The sequence below is a fragment of the Antechinus flavipes genome, chromosome 5, assembly GCF_016432865.1.
Source record: "Antechinus flavipes isolate AdamAnt ecotype Samford, QLD, Australia chromosome 5, AdamAnt_v2, whole genome shotgun sequence".
Taxonomy (NCBI): Eukaryota; Metazoa; Chordata; class Mammalia; order Dasyuromorphia; family Dasyuridae; genus Antechinus; species Antechinus flavipes.
The window spans coordinates 45904828-45922663 of record NC_067402.1 but is presented as its reverse complement, the minus strand read 5'-3'; the positions used below and the strand labels follow the sequence as shown (position 1 = coordinate 45922663).

The following is a 17836-nucleotide window of genomic DNA, read 5'->3' as shown; positions in this document are numbered from 1 at the left end:
TATTTACTTTAAGTAAGTTGTTTGCAAAGGATTTTGATAGGACAAATAGAAAGAAAAGCCTTTGTTAACCTTATGAACTAGGTGGTGCCAAGATATAGTAAGCTGTGCTGAAAGCTACAGGCCTCCATAGAAGTCAACTCTCTTAAGTTCTTTGAGGAGTAAAATTCAGTCAGGATAGCCTATAAAAACAAGAGCTTTTTTTATTGACTATTTTATACATGACTTTTATACATTTGTACCTTAAACACAAATGCATTCATCCTACCCCAAATATTTAATAAGATGATCTGATTAAAATCTATACCATATTTCTCTGCTTCCCACCCAATATAAATAAAATACTTTGTAAATAAATTCATTGTTTTATCCAAAATTATTTTAATGTGAAAACTTTTATTACATTTAATGAGTTCAACATGAGTCCTGAAAACTATTTTAACTTAAGAACATTACTGGAATATACATGATATTTCAAGGAGGGAATATTTCATCCTTACCTAGTAAGAACAAATTGTGCACTCAAATACACAGTATCAGTATAGTCACACACACACATACACACACACATTTCAAATTAGAACATATACATGAATCTGTCACTTCCATTTTACAGTGTGATATTTACAGTGTAATATTTATTCAATCAATCAAAACAGATTTCTACATTTTTTAGATTTTAGGTAATTTGATTAAATGAAGTAAGAATAATGATCAGGCTTACTCCCAAGGATTGGGTACTTGGACTGCTCTCCAATCTTTTAACCGTCTTTCTTCAGAACTAGGCTCTGGGGAGTGGGAGTGAAACAAGTCCTGTTCAAAATATTAACTAACAAATCCTTTGGTATCATCCAAAGTTCTGGCACCCTTTTTTTCCCCCAGAAATACTGAGATGCTTTTGGACAAGAAGAAGAGCTTCCCAAAATTCTGCTGAAGCAGCTAAGTATATAGAAGTTCCTGACAGTATACAGCTTCTTCTTAGATTGTCAATCTAAGGGAGGAATCCTATCATTATCCAATGCAACAATACATGAGTAATAGGTAAGTATAAAAATTAATGTTTAAAAAATTTTAGGTATTAATTTGAGAGTAAAGATTTTAGTTTCCTCATAGTATTTATATGTTCAGATAGCCTTGTTTAAAAAATAAAAAGTTTCTCAAACCTTGTTTGGAAGTCTGATTTTCTAGTGACACAATTTGTAGGAAAGTGGTTATTTTGAAGGAACCCTATTCCCACATGTAACTGAATCTTGACTACAGCAGGAAGACATTTAATACAACTACTCAAATTTTTAAAAATGTGACTAAATCTAAATCTATCCCTGAAATGTGAACGGATTTCATATTCATTATGTGAAATCCAGAACAGACTCCCTCCTCTCCTTCCCAGTCGAAATATATATCCATTTTTCAAATTTTATATTAAAAAACTGCCCTAAAAATAATCTTTCTCAGCTTAATTTTAGAATACTTCAATGAGCTTGACTCCAGTAATGTACACATGGCAAGTAAACTATGAGAGAGCATTATAATCATGTAAACAATTTTAGCATAAGGATTCATAAATTAGTTTTTAAATTGCGCACCCAAAAAACCCAGTACATTTTAGTTTTTTTGTAAACTTCATTTGGTGCAAATGCTGTGTAGCTCACAATACCACAAGCATGTTTTTCCCCCGGTTCATTTTTTCATGTTGTTCTTCGTTTGTATCTGATTATTGGGTTATGTGGGGTGTGGATCATGGTTGTATAATTCACTGCAGGAAAATATCCATTCACCAGATCAAATTCGTATAAACGAAGCAGAGTGGACCAAATGGTCTTAATTTGAACGTATGCAAAGTTTTCGCCAATGCAACGATGCCTACCTACAAGAGGAAAGCAACAAAATGAGGATTTGAATGTATTTAATACTTTAGAGAAAAAATGTTACTTATTTTAAAACTACTATTCTAGTCAGTTTTTGTTAAGTTACTTCAATCAAACAGACTTTATAATCAAGGACTTTATATTCTACTAAAAAAAATAGCATGTACACAAGCCAACACAAGCTATGCTGAGAAAGAAGAAAAGAAGGCAACAATAATAAATATGAATTGAGTTAGAAAATCACGGAGGACCAGATGACTGAAATCCTGGGCCTTGGGCCAGTCACATGGCCTTGATTCTACTTCTTCATGAGTAAAAAGAACAGGGTGAGGCTGGACTACATAATTGCTTTCATGATGTGGCGCTAAAGGTGAGAAACCTCACAGAGGTGACACTTGACGCTCAGATGACTGAGGCTACGAAACTTAGTGGTTAGGAGTAGCAGCAGTGGAATATACGTGAAGCAGGGACTTTGAAGAATAATTTACAAAAACTCTCTTTGAAGGATACTTTGAAGGAGGCAAGTATCCATCTACCTATTTTTCATAGTAAGCAGAGGCTTGGAGAAGCTGCCTGCCCACGATCGACGTGACACATCTAAAAGAAACCAGGTCTTTCCATGAGTGCTAGAAGTTAGAGTGAGCATAAGAAAAGAGCAATAGGTTCAAACTTGAAAGCTTTTTAGCCATGGAATTAAATTTCCAGAGTATACTGGAAAATGCAAGCAGAGTTGAAGTTGGGTCATGGAGAATATTAAGAAGGATAGAGATTGGAGAAAGGGGTGGACAAGTAGGTCACAAGTAGTAAGTCATAGGGTTACAAGTAGTAAGAATTTAACACCACGGCCTAGAGGACTGTTTGAGAAGGAGCTCCACTGAAGCTGCAATCAGTAACATTAATCAGTATTGGCCGGGATTAGGAGCAAAGGGAGTCTAGAGAGCCTAGGATGGAGCCTCAGAAGATACCCTTGATTAGGGAACAGGTGAAGAATAATATTTAAAGAATAATCAGGGGAGAAGAGTCGGAACAGAAGTTTACCAGGTAATGTCTCACTGCTTCCACAGGGATTGCACCCTAGGGTTAGAAGCCCACCTGCAAAGCCTGAAGTGACTAAACAGTGCATGGCAGAAAGAGGGGAGAGAGACTCGTGGCACCTTTTCTCTTAGGAAGCTCTGGGAACAGCCATGGAAGGACACAAGAGGCTGCTCCCTTTTTTGTGCCATGTCTTTTCTTGATTTTAAGAATTCATTTTTAACTGTAATAAAGTAAATTTTTTGCATCCATGGTGGACTTGAAGGCAGGAAGACCTAAGGCCTTGTTGTGCTATGGGAGCCACCTGCCAGTGGCTGCTGGAAGTCTTTAACTCAGACCTATAAAAAGGATCTCTTCATGTGAGAAGATGATGATTATTGCTACAAGGAGACTGAGAGGCAGGTGCTGTTCACTGACCTCTCTCCTCCCTCTGCCTTTCTAATTTACAAGCAACACCTGAGTCCTGCAGCTCCTTCAGATGTTATGATTCACAGCTGTGGGGGCTCTTGGAGAATTGACCTGCCTCTTCACCTAGGAATGGTCCTTAACCTTAACAAGGATACTGTATGAGGATGTATTCTGATGAAAGTGGATTTCTTCGACAAAGAGATCTAACTCAGTTTCAAATGATCAAGGATGGACAGAAACAGCTACACCCAAAGAAAGAACACTGGGAAATGAATATTAAACTGCTTGCATTTTTGTTTTCCTTCCCGGGTTATTTATACCTTCTGAATCCAATTCTCCCTGTGCAACAAGAGAACTGTTCGGTTCTGCATACATAGCTGCATCTAGGATATACTGTAACCTATTTAACATGTATAGGACTGCTTGCCACCTGGGGGAGTGCAAGGGATAATGTTGTAAAAAATTACCCTAGCATGGGTTATGTCAAATAAAAAGTTATTTAAAAATAAATAAAAGAAAAAAAAGAAAAAATATTTACCCTCCTAGGGCTGTTGTAGAGATCAAATGAGATAACATACATAAAGTGCTGCATAAATGTTATTATGATCTTTGCAACACAAAATCTGATTTAAAAAGAAACAATACTGGGCAAAGAAAATAAATACAAAGTCTTGACCTCCCATATACAATTACTCTCAAACTGCTTTGGTAGGAAAAAAATTTAGAAATCAAAATTTTTAAAAATTATTGTTAAAAATTGTTTACACTTAATTGAGAAATATTTAACAAAAATATTTTTCCCTCCCTACCCAAATGTGAACTTGACCAACTGTGTTTTCTCTAGTTGTAATCCCCATTGCTGAGCACAGAACTTGAGATTAAGTAGGGATGAGTTCAATAAATGCTTTTTCATTTTAAAATCAGTAATATTTTTTAAATGCCTCATGAAAACTACTTTTTAATACAGAAAGTCAATAGCAAGATCAGAAAACCAACTTGCCAACAGCTAAGCAACAATTGATAATGTTCAACTAATTGAACTGGATTGAACACAGGTAAGAGATTATGTTTAGTAGAAATATTAATTACATCAGGTTGTAAAATGTAAATGACATACAAAATTCCTAACCAAAAAAGAGCACTCTAGAAATTTCTGATCGATGATGAAACCAAACTAACAGGTCCAGTAAGATAGAACTGTCCAAGACAACTCAGAATTCATAATTCAAGTTACGATGCTTCATGACAGAATCTGGCATATTTAGGGTAAACCTTCACCAAAGAATATTTGAAAATTTTCAGAGATCCCAGTCAATAGTGTGAAACAATAATACCACTCAAAATAGATAAGGGGTGTATTTCAGAAACAAAATTCAGACTTATCCTTGAAATTAAAAACAGCAGAGTCAAAGGAGCTCCAATTTTTAAAGCATGTGCAAAAAAGATAAAAAAGGCAACACATAACCAAGAAAAAATTTATTTGAAAAAACAAGTTCTAAAATTATTAAGGGAAATGATGAAAAGAAAGAAGGAAGAGTACTTCTTAGCCTCAAACTATATTACATAGCAGAAATGTCAGCATAACCATCTGGTATTGGTTAAAGAATACAAAGCTAGGTTCGTGGAAAAGAGCAGGCAAGAGAGATTCACAAATGAGAACCTAATCTAGTGTTTAAGTAGAAAATATAATTACGTACAGAAACACTGCTTATGTGGGGAAAAAACCACTAAGAAATGAGGAAAGCAATCTGGCAGAAATGAGGTTTAGACCAATACCTTAACACGTTTCACAATGTATTCTAAATGGATGTTATCTTAATATTAAAGATCACATAGAAAAATTAAACACATATCAGGCATCTCTCACAGGCATAAGATATAGTATGTAAGCAAACAGAGAGACAGTTACCAAAAGAAAAAACTTTTGATTACTTAAAACTGAAAAACTGCAGACAACATTAACTTTAGCATCTAAATTAAGAGAGGAAGTAATCAAATGGGAAAAAGATCTTTGTATCAAATTATCTGAAAAGGGGGTGGTATCCAAGCCACATCAACAATTAATAAATAAGAATAAATGGTCAAAGGATACAAATAAACCCTTCTTAAAAAGAATTGCAAAGTATTCGCAACTACATGAAAACAATGCTCCAAGTCACTAATAGAGAAATAAAGATTTAAAACACTATGAGATTTCACCTTCACTCTCTGCAAATTGGAAAAAAATGACAACAGTTAATGCTAGAGAAGTTATGGAAGGATAGTCACACTAACGTGTTGCTGGTGGAGTTACGAAATGGTGCAATCATTTTGGAAAGCACTTGAAATTATGCAAATGAGTGACTAAACTGTCCATATATCTTTTGGATCAGGGAATCCAATGCTGAGCTGCTTATACCCTAAGGAAGCCACCAGCATGAAAAAGTCCCCTTTTACTCTAAAATACTCATAGCAGAATTGAAAACAAAGTAGATGACCCTCCATTGAGGAATGGCTAAACAAATGAGTGCATGAATGTAATGGAATAATAGTTTACCATAATGAATACAGCAAGGAAAGAGCTCTATGAACTGATGTAAAAACAATCTGTACAACATAAACAGCAACATAAATGGGAAAAATGACAGCAGACAATACAACAAAATTAAGATGAAAGCAGGTCTTGAAGAGATGAGATGACACCACAACCCACCCCACCTTTGTATAAGTTAAGAGGTTCACATGTTTTCAGACTCTTTCAATGTATTGATCACTTGTGCTCATTTCCTCTCTCAAAAACACTATTTGTCACATGGGATGGCTCTCTGGGAAGAGAAGGGAAAGGGATACTAGGGTAACAATGGGGATAATAAGGCACAAAAGTTTCAATACACTAAAGGAAGTGTTTGTTTAACAAAATAATACAATAATATACACAAATAAATGACTTACCAGCTCCAAATGGCACATATGCAAACTTCTCACCCGATGCAGGGTTATCCTGTAAGTATCGATCAGGATCGAAGTCCAAGCGTTCTTTCCAAAAGTCTTTAAGTCTATGATTAACAGTAGGAGAGACACACACCTGATGACCTGGAGGAATTGTATAGCCTGCTACAATCTACAAGTTAAGGGAACACAATACATTTTTCTTTAGGCAACTCAAAATATATTCCAGATTCATTGAATTTAAATGAACCAACCCCATAAAATAAGTGAGCATCAATATACAATATCATAAAAAAAATATCTAGGTGGCAGGCTGTTGAGGCAAAACCATTATTTTATCATAAACTTACATGATTAAATGATACACTTTCTCTGAATGACAATTACTAAGAAAGCACTGTTAGGTTTTCATCTTGGGCTCATGTTTTCAAAAATAGCAGCATCCTGCCTGCAGGAAGAACGCAGTGCAGTCTGGTGAATGAATTTGGCTCTTGAGTGCAATATTCTTGCCAAAACGTAATGTTCTCTTGTTGGGTTTTCTTGGGCTCTCTGGGAGAAGCCTTCGTTTCAGTTCAGTAATCACCACAAGTGCAGCCAGGGGTTAAAGTCCAAATCCTTTATTATCTCTTTCAAAGTAGTCTTGTCTCCTTTCCTGGGACCCAGTTAGCTTTCTTATAATCCAGATCCTTTATTATCTCCTTCTTGAGGCTGGGCAGCTTTCTGGAGAGCCTTGCAATCTAGCCTTGGTCTTAAGAAGTGCAGAAGTCCAGGCCAGACACCCAGGAAAATCGAATTGAATTTCTCCCTTGGTTCTGAGAACTTAAGCTCCTGCCACCAGTCCTTTACCTTCTCTCTAAAGGCTCCTAGCTTATATGCTCCACACTGAGCATAAACCAATCATTCTATCACTAGGAAACCATTATTTGTTGTAGAATTAAAATCAATGCTAAACTAGACTTAACCATTGTCTCCTTATTCCACTTAGTACCTTGTTTCAAGTTCTGGTCCATAACACTTGAGGACCTGAATTCAAATCTCAGGTCCTGTTCTCAAGAGCACTATCTTCAGCAGAAAGCCCTTTCTAGTCCTCTTTAAGCTCAGTGCCTTCCCTCTGTTGATAAATTCATTGTCTGTGTAACTGTCTGCATGTCATCTTCCCCATTAGATTGTGAGTTTCAAGGCAGGAATTTTACCTTTCTTTACATTCTCAGCACTTAGCACAGTGCCTGGCCCACAACAGGCCCTTCATAAATGCTTGTTAACTAAGCTGACTCTCCATGGTCGAGTTCCTTCACCTTTCTGGACCTCAGATTTTTCATCTGTAAAATGAGAGAGTTGGACTAGAAGGATTGAAGTCCCTGCCAATCCTACACCGAAAATCCTATCCAAGGGCTTGTTTTAAAATCTGCAGTGCACCGGAAATACTCACCTGGGGGGTTTTGGCCAATCTCATCATAGTCATTATAGGAGGTCGAAGTCTTAAAGTTTCTTTCAAACAGCGATCCAGAATTTGGAGATCTCTGAGCTAAAGAGAGAAAAATCTGTGAGCGGCTTTAGGAAGAACAATACACACAAGTCACACTCCACAAATCAAACAGTATAAAACGCTGACTTGTACTACTTGACTAGTACATTGTACAATCTTCATTATCCTCAGTGGCGTTTCAACCACCAAAACTCACAAACCCCTCCTGCTGCCAAGAGGAAGAAGAGAAAAAGGGTGGCAGCTCTATGTGGACACGGCCAGTCAGGTCACACCGTGCAGAAAACCACTAGCTGGCCAATGAGCTCTGGGGACAGGAGAATAGGATCCCAGTGCTAGAAGCCTGCTTCTGTCATCTCCTTCGTAACCTGAGCAAATCACCCAATTCATTGCTTTTGTCCGAGTCAGAGCAGCTCTGGGGTCTGTCCTGCTCCCTCTCAGCTCCCATGGTCAGCACCTGCTCCCAACAAGGGACCCAGAGAACTCTGAGGATTCTAGGAACGCAGAGGCTCCCACACATACACAAACCACACCAACAGCAAGGGGACTCGACTTCATAAGTTGAAGCAGAGGCAAAGGGAAGTAGACAGACGCAGTCATTCAGAGGAAAGCTTATCACTGAACATAGACCATGGCATCTCAAGACATGGGACTTCAAAAGGCATCTACATGATGGTGTTCTTCACAACAGCTTGGCAACACTGCAGTTTTCCTTTACTTTCATACTCAGTTCTCAGGTAAAATAAGAAGCAAAAGGTCTATAGCCAACTTCAAAAGGTGGCATTTCAATGGCACAAACTCCCTCTTTGTGAGTTAATTTTAAAAGAGATACCAGGCCCACTAGAAATAAGGCAGTTAAGTAGGTTTAGTCAATATAAGAAAGTGCCACAACAAGAAAAGTCTCAAATCTAATACCTAACCATACACCTCCAAAATCACCCTTTGGGACCCTACTTAGAATTCTTATTTGAAACCAAAAGCCAAGCAAACCTGATCATAATTTAAAGGAGGCAAATCTTCTCCACAGACACTCTGCTGTTCTAAGAAACATTTTTCCTGTAGTGCTTTGTCTCTGGCCAAAAAGAAGCCCATCCAAGCACTTGTGGTTGAGGACGTGTGCTGCCCTGCTAACAGAAGGCCAATCAGCATCCCTGCAATTTCATCATCTGTCAGAGGCCGCCCATCCCTAAAGAAGTCAACCAGACAAACAACTTTAGCACTTAAACAGTCACACATACACCTCAAAATGTCAATGAAATGTAAAAGTAAATGGAGTACTCAAGAGACTTAAATTCTCTAATATCACAAATTAAAGTTCACATTTTCTTGAAGAAAACAGTAGAAAGTTTAAGGACAGACAAACTTATTTAACCATTGGAAGTGCACTGGGGGAAAAAAAACTTCCTCATGTTTTCAACTATTTAGTTCCTTATTTTTCACAATGATCTGTAGACATTTTAAAGAAAATAACGTCATTCAATTTAAATGCTCACAAATCAGTGCTAAAAACAAACTATTGCCAGTCAGAGGACAAAGATAAAACATTAAGCAAAATTATTAATTAATTTCATTATGTTTGCTCCAAAACAGTTTTTACTTACTTATAAGTAGACTCTAGTAAAGTTTGGAGAATATCATCACTTTTTTCTTTTGATTTCCTCCGTTTTTGGATCGCCTTATAGAAAATGTTTTTGATTGCTTGATGTGCTTGGTCCCGGCGCCTATAATTCAGAAATTATAAATTATGCAAAAAAGTAGAAATAATTACAAATTAAGTAGTTTCAAGGCTATTCAATTCTTGCATAGTGATAAAATTCCAGCTAAGGGGGTGGGGAGGGGACCCATTCTATCTTCTAACGTAAATGAAAGCAGAATGGCCTTTTTAAAAACAGAACCTTAGAATTTTAAATTAATTATTTAATAAGGAGGCAGTGTGATTCCAGTTCTAACAGATTTGCTTCTGCTTTCCCATGTATCGTCCTCATTCCAATCCCTTCTCTTCTCCACTATTTCCCTACCTACAGAATCAGAATTGTTCTCTTCCACCTCCCCCAAAGGAATTGCTAAGTAGGACAAAGCCCATTCTACTTTCTCCACAGCTCAGCACTCACTCCATTCCAAACATAGTGTATAACTAAGTATAGTTTCTACCCTCAAAGAATTGCTAAAACTGTGTCTGGGATATAAAGTTTAGTTTTAATTGCTAACTCGTATTAGAATCTAAAGATGAAGAAATATGGAAGTGTATCACTGCTAAGTACAAACAAACTAGCTACAGTAGTAATGGAAGGCTTCATGAAAGTAGGTGGAATTGGAGCTGGGCTTTTTTTAAAAAAATAAGGATTTAAATAAGTTAGCCATTAAGGAAAGATACTTCAGAGCAGGAAGAACTGTGAAATCAAAACAAGTAAGATGATGTTTAAGAGACAATGATCTAAGTGGAACAGGAGGGGGGTTCATGTAGGGCAATGAGACATGACTATAAGAATGTATTGGCATCAGATTAAAGATGGTTTTGAATAAGAGAATAATAATAAAGCTTCAAAACAAAACAAAACAATAATATGGAGAACGTCATGGGAGATTTCTGACACTCTGTCAACTGATGTTCAAATGCCCAATTTACCACAGGGTACTCAGGTAGCCTTAGGCCTGTGCTTCAGTTTCCTCACCTGAAAATTAATGGTCTCAACTAAAAGGACCTTTAAAATCCCTTCTAAATCTAAATCAATGGTCTTATGATACAATCCAAAAATTAATTTGGAGGAAACTTACAGACTGAGGAACCAATTAATTAAGATTAATTAATTAAATCTGGGTATAAAGCAATAGGAGCAGTAGGGTGAAAGCAATGGAATTACAAAGAGATGTTATCAAAGGAAAAACAGAAATCACTATCAGTGATGCGATGTAAGGAAAAAGTCAAAGATGACTTCAGTCACAAAAAGCCATTCCCAGTATTTTGGGGAAATGTTGCTTTTCTATCAATCTTGAAGCACTTAAAAAACTACTGTCTTTCAGACACAAGGGATACACCACCAGAAAGCAGAATCCAGAGCTCACAGTCCATCCAATGTGGAAGCACAATGATTCAAATGGAGCTAGACTACCTGGGTGGTCCTAACAAAGCCCCTTCACCTATCTGCCTCAGTATCCTCATCTGTAAAATGGGAATGACAGCCCCAAGCCCTCACAGGGTGGTTGAGTCACATGAGATATGTAAACATTTAAGTACTATGTACATGCACATTGGCTTTTTACCTTATTATTGCCACTACTTTTACATGTAAATGAGAAAGATACAGAATGATCAAGAAGTAATTTTAGCAGGGAGGACAAACAGGAAAAGCATCCTGGAGAGTAGCCCTTGAGATAAATCTGGAAGGAAACAAGGGATTTAGGGAAGGGGAGAAGGTGAGGAGGGAGTCCCTTCTGGGCCCAGAGACTACGACCATAGAGCACATTCAGGGATCGGCACACAGCCAGCCTGGGCAAGCCAGAGTACTCCCCTCCAAGAAGAGCAGAGGCAGGCTGGCTGGAGCCAAACAGGGAAGGGCATTTTTTACTTTATTTCAGAGACAATGGGAAGCACTAAGGTTTGGGAGAGAGGGGGAGGTAGGAGAGGACAAAAATAACTCTCAGTATTTGGCGGGCATGTATAAGCACTGGAAAGGGGAGAACAAGGTAAGAGGTGACAGGAGCTAACAGGAAGATAGTGTGACTGGATGGGTAGAGGATAAACATCCAAATATATTTTAAAGTAAGAAACTACCAGATTTGGTCTTTGAAAAGATATATGAGAAGAATGAAAAAGCAAGGATGCCAAGGTTACAAACTTGGGTGTGACCACAAAGTAGGCAGACTACACAACAAAAAATGGCAATTTAGGAAAATAATTTTTAAAATGAGCTTGAAATGTCTATGGGACACATCCAATTTGAACTAACAGGTGATCGGTAATGAGGTATGAGAACTCAAGGGAGAGACCAGAGCTGAACGTGCAGATCCCAGGAGTTACATGCACAGTGATAATTAAACCCATAGCAGCTGAAGTCACCAACTAAGAACACACAAAAAAAGAGAATAAGACAATCCTAAGAGACAGTCACAAGGCAATTGCAATAGAGCCAAAATAAAAAGAGCATTTATATAACACTTTAAAGTTTGCAAAGCCCTTTATAAATCTCATTTAGCCTCACAACAATCCTGGAAGGTAGGGTTTATTTTTATCCACACTTCCAGATGAGGACACTGAGGAAACAGTCAATTGAACTGAATCACATATTGAATGTCTAAAGTCAGTTCTGAATTCAGATCTTCCTGAGTCCAAGTCCAGCACTAAGCTGCCTAATAAAACACTCCTTTAAACTAACTCAATATTTAAAGAAGCCCTGTGATAATAGTTTCATATTGGAAGTAAGTATCCCCTAATTAAAATCTTTTATTTGTCAGTTTTTCTTAAAAATTTCCAATATTACAGTAAATGGCATCAGAGGAGAGGCAGTGTGGCCAGGGGGTCAGGAATGCCCCACACATCCTATCTGTCACCCTAGGAAGTCCCTTCTCGGTGTCCCAAGCACTTTAAAACTGAAAGCTAGAGATGCTGCTCCTCTCCATCATGCGAGGAAATAGCTCAGTGGAAGAGTTCCCTCTGCCAATGCTCACCAGTCCCAACACAAAACAGTCACAAAGCATCACACACAGACTCCAAGTCAGATGACTCAGGAAGAGTACTAAGTACCTGAAACTGGGCAAAGGTAGCCATCCCGGCAGGAGCCAGGCAGCATGGCTAAAGCCTCCATCCAGGTCTGCGTATAGCTGGGCCACTTTTTCATTCAGCTGGCTTCTGATTTCTTTTCCATGTAAGCAGTGGCTAGCCGTGAGAATAATAAGCTCAGAAAGGGCTTCAAACAAATCTGAGGAAGAGACAAAAAGTCCATTTTGAGGCAATCTCAGGGTTTCTCCCACCCTTGGAGGCTACTGAGATGTCCCCCGCCAGGCTCTTAATCTGAGCCTGCCCTTTCCATTACAAAAGACATTCAGAAATGAAAGTGATCATTGTTTGGTTTTTGTGAATAAGGTTGGGACCTCACTGGTGAGAGGAGGAGGCCTAGCTTCTCAAGGATGGGACAGCAGGGAATAAGCCCCAGAAGGTTCTATGAAGTTCAAAAGACTCCAGTAGTCCCATCAGTGGGCAGGGGCCACTGACTAAAGCTAGGCCTTGCTGAGGAGGTCAGGACTTATAAGTGGCCAATGAGTGATGGAAGACAAACACAGGAAATGAAGAAAATAGGAAATGGCCCTCAGTTAAGGAAAAATGAGGACTCAAAAATCTCTCCTCTAAGACATCAACAGCTCCCTTACTGACATTCACTATCTAAAGGAGGCACAACTGAGCACCAGAAAAATAAAGTTTGTAACAAAAGGCTTCTCAGCCATATAGAGCAAGTTAACTAAGGGCTACATGCATTATTGTCATAATACAAATCCTATTATTTGAGAGATGGCTACTTAAAGTTGATTATCTGGTCTTCCCATCCCAAAGCAAACTGGGATCAAATGGAAATGTTGTGGCATTTTAATTGTTGGAGGACAAAAACGAAAAATACAACTCTGACAGTGCAAGGGAAAAAAAAAAAAGACTATAAAAACTTTTTTTACATAAAAGCAAGCAAAGGGTTATTTACCCTACGTGCAAGAAGACCCAATGCTCCCTAATAGTTTTCTAAGACATGGACGTATTATGTTGCAATCCAGTAAAAATGTTAGTGACACAGCATCATCTGGCAATGAAATTCATGGCAATTGACAGTAATCCATTTTGAAAATATTTCCTTCATCATAGGTAAAGTAATTTTTCTGGTTAATAAAGATAAAAAATCCGTTTATGTGGATTCTATTTTCCTTGATGTTATTACAGCATATAATTATATTCTGAAGCTGAATTTGAATGTTCAAAGTTTAAAACTGTCCTCATATGAAAACTAAAATTAGTTTCCTCTCTTGAAAAGACCTCTTCTAAATGAACTTTATATTCAAATTTTCTCTCAAATTTTATCAGGTTTTAAATCATAAACTTTACATTTATCCTTACTCAAGTATCTGAGGTAAACAAATTGTAAACAAGCTACTTTAATTTTTAAGTTACATTAACCATATCCAAAATAGATGTTTAAATGTATACTAATTTTGTTTCCATTCCATTCAAGTTCCTTTTAAAAAATACTGAAATTAAATTCTAAAATTTTAAAATTCCTAACAAAAATTCTATTTTAAAGAATTGGTAGGAGGAGGGAAGAAGCTAGGAGGAGGAAAAGACACATCAAGAAATTAAGATACCAATATGAAAATGTTACCCTCACCTTTTAAAAAGCAAAATTTCCATTTTAGAATATTCAAAAAGCAGTAATGAGATACTATTAAAATCTTGCTTACTTTTTTCTCCACTTTCTCCCCAGTTTTCAAAGTATTCCTTTGTTTCTTTTTCGATTATTGGAACATGTTGTTTAAAATGGGCAATATTAAGGCCAGTTTTTAACATTTTCTTTTGTTCCAAGAATACCTTCAAAAAATGAATTAAATATTATAAGACCAAAGAAAATCACATTTTTTTTTACTATAGAAAATCTACTAAACACATCTATCACAGAAAACTATCTTCTGAATAAGAATAAGATTTAAAAGAAACCTATAGCAAAACTGGCAACCCCAAACCCTAAAAATGAAAAAAAAAAGGTACCCTTCCTAATCACTTTGTACCCAATGCCTTCAAGCTGTCCTGTCTTAAATGCCTCCTCTCCAAGTACTCCATGCTTCAACACTTATCCCTTGAACCCAGCATCCAGTTACCAATCCCAAAATCCTTCAGATTTTGCACTGATTTATATGGTTATCCTGCGCCCTTCCCCCTTCTTTGTTCCCTTACACTATTCTCATCCTCCCTGAACCTCTACTAACTCAAGGCTACTATCAGTAGCAACTGTTAAAAAAATAGTCCTCTAAGTAGAGGGTAGATTCCTAAATAACAACAAACTGTTTGAGAATGATTACTTAGTTGCATCATGATTTTAATTGACATGATAGGTTAAAACATTTAATATTAATCCCCAAAAAGTAACACGTACTGGATTCGGCACATCATAAGCAACACCTTTCCCAAAGACTGGCGTGGTGAGACGACCGTACACGTCTTCTGCATTCAGGTCTTCATTCTTGCTGTTGAAGAGCAGGGCAGCAGCATCGCTGCCCAGGAGGTACGTAAACTTCTTGCCCACCATTGTAAAACTAAATACAGGTCCGTACTGGGAAAGAAGAAGGTATATATGTGATCAAAAAAACAGAAATAAAATGCTCATTAACTTTTCTACATTATAGGATCAAAAAATATCTCAGAAATCATCTACTCCAAGAATTACTTGAAATACAGATTCTTTTACAGCAACTCTAATGTCAATACTCAGCTTCCAATGCAGATCCCCCAGTAATAGTAAGCTCACTGTTTCTTAAGGCAACTTAGTGCAAAAGATGTGTCTAATAATCAAGAAAATTTACTTTAGAATGTGCCATGTTTTGCCTTTCTACAACTTATACCTGTTGGAACTGTGGCCTAACTAGAAAGAATGGAATCTAAAGCTTTCCCATGACTCTTTAGCCCTAAAAACCCTTCTTTCCTTGAAAGGAGTGGTCAGTGGAGACTGGAGAGTTCCTTCCTGGCCTTCCATTTGAAGAGGAGGCTTAGTGCAGCCACTCTCATCATTTATTAATCAGTTGGCAGTAAGTTTTCATCATTTCATCACCCCCATTTTTCAGCTTCTTTTTCATGTTTTTTTTTTCCCTCCATTAGACCATGAGGTCTTTTAGGTCAGGAACTACCTTTTGCCTTTCTATCTTCAGCTTTTAGCAGAGTAAGAGCTTAATGCTTATTGACTGACTGGTTTTAAAGAACAGTGAAATGTCTTGTCTCAGACAACAGTCTCAGATTGTCCCTCCCTCTCCCTATATTAGCTTGAGAAGGCCAGCCCCCAGCATGATTTCCAGAGGGAGGGGTTTCCAAATGACCAACATCAATCAGGTCAGTGAAGTCATTTTAGTTTCAATAGTTAGGTGTACATAGGGAGGCACTGAAGGAAATAGTATCTCTGGAGAGAAAAAGGATGTGAAAGACTGGACACTGAAAATGGGGATATCATAGATTATCAAGAATCCTGGGATGAACGAATAAGGGGAAACTTAAGGGAAGTTAATCTAAATTTTACTGATCCACAGGCTTGACTCAAGTAGAAAACTCACCTTCTCATATGCATTTTCTAGAAACTCAATAGGACTTTTCCCAAATGCTATTGCATGTCCAAGGAATGGAATAGGAGAGAAAATGTAAGGTGGACATTTCTGAAAGAGAAAAAAAAGATTAAAACTTATTTTTGGATCCATTTACAACAAATGCAGCTTCAAAAAATTGAAATAAAAGTAGCTGCTAAAACTTAAAAAAACAAAACCCCACAAAGGGTGGACTCCAAATGAAAGTAATTTAAGATTAGCAAAGCACCAAACACTACAGAATAGCCGTTATAAGAACACCAGAGCACAGAATGGAAGACCACTGCATTTCAGATGCTGGGCACAATTGTGGACATTGCAAAAATTACCATTATAAATCTAGGACAAATTTCATTCAGGAAGCAAGAAAAAAAAGTAGTGGGGATCACTTGCTCCAGCTTCTTCTAAAACCTTTGATTTCAGTTTCCAGAATACCAGTAAATGAAGGGTGGATAAAGAAAGATCTAAGAATTAAAACTAGAGGGTTAGGAAGGATCGAAATAAAAGTGACACCTGTATCAGTGAACAAAGGCATTCCAGAACATAAAAAGCCAAGGAAGCAAAAAAGGAGGGAGGCAGAATTAACATAAACTTTATATGAATTTCCCTTTAACATGATACCTTCTTAGAGTACCAAGTGAGATTAACGTCAAAAGAAAGTTCCCTTGATTTCTAGAAATCAAGCTTGGAATAATCAATGGGGGAAAAAAGCCTGCCCCCTTCCCTATGCCCTAGAGCACGTGACCTTTTCTCAACCCCCAAGGCCATCGGAAATTCTCCTCCGGCCCTTAAGCTGCTGGGCTGCCCAGTCTCTGCCGAGAGCAGCCTCTGCCTCTTGGACAGGTAGTGACCACCCCTCCCCAGTCCCGTTCTCCCCTCCCCCCAGTCCCACTCCATTCTAGAAACCTAAATTAAAAGAATCAGATGCCGGATAACATTCCAAGCCCTCCGGCCCAGACCCCTCAGTCCTGTCCCCCATCTCTCTCACCCTCCGGGCATCTCTGTCACTCCCGGAGAGCCGTCACTCCCATCAGAAGCGCTCCTCTCTCCCCCCCAGGCGCAAGTGCCCCGTAAATGTGAATGGGCTGAGTCCGCGGACCTTGGGTGCAGAGGCACCCAGAAAGGAAGTTCTCCCTTCATCACTGCTTTTACGAGCATTGGTCACAATCAATGCCTAAAAAGTCCGCTGCACCCGTCCCATGTTCGCTCCGTCCCTCTAGCTGGCCAGTGCCTCCTCCCTGCTCCATGCGAGGACCGCAAGAAGAAAAGGATGGGCGGGCGGGCGCAGAGGCCAAGGTCAAGGGGCTGAGGGCGTGAGAAGAGAACCGGAGGGCTGGGGAGCCCCGCAGGGTCCCACGCCCTGCCCCTCCGCAGAGATGCCCCCTCCCCCGGCCGGCCCAGCGTGCGCGCGTCCTTACCGCTCCTCCGGCCGGTGGCTCCGGGCGCTGCAGGCGGCCCAGCCCGCGGCGCAACAGGTAGGCCAGGCCGAGCGTGCACACGCAGGCAGCTAGCACGGCTGACAGCCGCCCGCCCAACGTGAACGCCCCGGCGGCGCCCTCCAGCATCCCTAGCAGCGCCATCCCCGCTGCCGCCGCCGCCGCCGAGCCCGCCGTAGCCGCTGCTACAGCCCAGGAGAGAGACCTGGAGGCCGGGGTCGCCATCCCCGTCGCCGCCGCAGCTGGAGCAACTGCAGCCGCCCACCACGGACTGACCGATCGATGGGCCGATGCACCGGAGGCAACCGGGGTGGGAGGCGGTGACTCGCAACTCGGCGGCGGCTGGGACTTGTCACCTACCTAGATGT

At 39.1% G+C, this 17836-nt stretch overlaps 1 protein-coding gene across 1 annotated transcript; it reads right to left on the bottom strand.

The window, feature by feature from the left end:
• Positions 1-182: 182 nt before the first annotated feature.
• On the bottom strand, positions 183-17836 carry LOC127564782 (lanosterol 14-alpha demethylase). Its single transcript, XM_052001537.1, has 10 exons — positions 17451-17836; positions 16006-16104; positions 14841-15017; positions 14152-14278; positions 12458-12632; positions 9318-9437; positions 8707-8902; positions 7663-7758; positions 6237-6405; positions 183-1864 (listed from the first exon to the last, which is right to left on the bottom strand). Exons 1-10 carry the CDS (start codon positions 17691-17693, stop codon positions 1686-1688), a joined length of 1581 nt encoding a protein of 526 aa, XP_051857497.1. The 5' UTR covers positions 17694-17836; the 3' UTR covers positions 183-1685.

Bases quoted from the DNA above. Each gene is read 5' to 3' on its own strand.
- LOC127564782 (XM_052001537.1), bottom strand. From the start codon at position 17,693: ATGGCGACCCCGGCCTCCAGGTCTCTCTCCTGGGCTGTAGCAGCGGCT. The intron at 15,018-16,005 runs GTGAGTTTTCTA...CTTCTTTCCCAG, and splicing joins TAGAAAATGCATATGAGAAG to TACGGACCTGTATTTAGTTT. The intron at 14,279-14,840 runs GTACGTGTTACT...CATTTTTTGAAG, and splicing joins CTTATGATGTGCCGAATCCA to GTATTCTTGGAACAAAAGAA.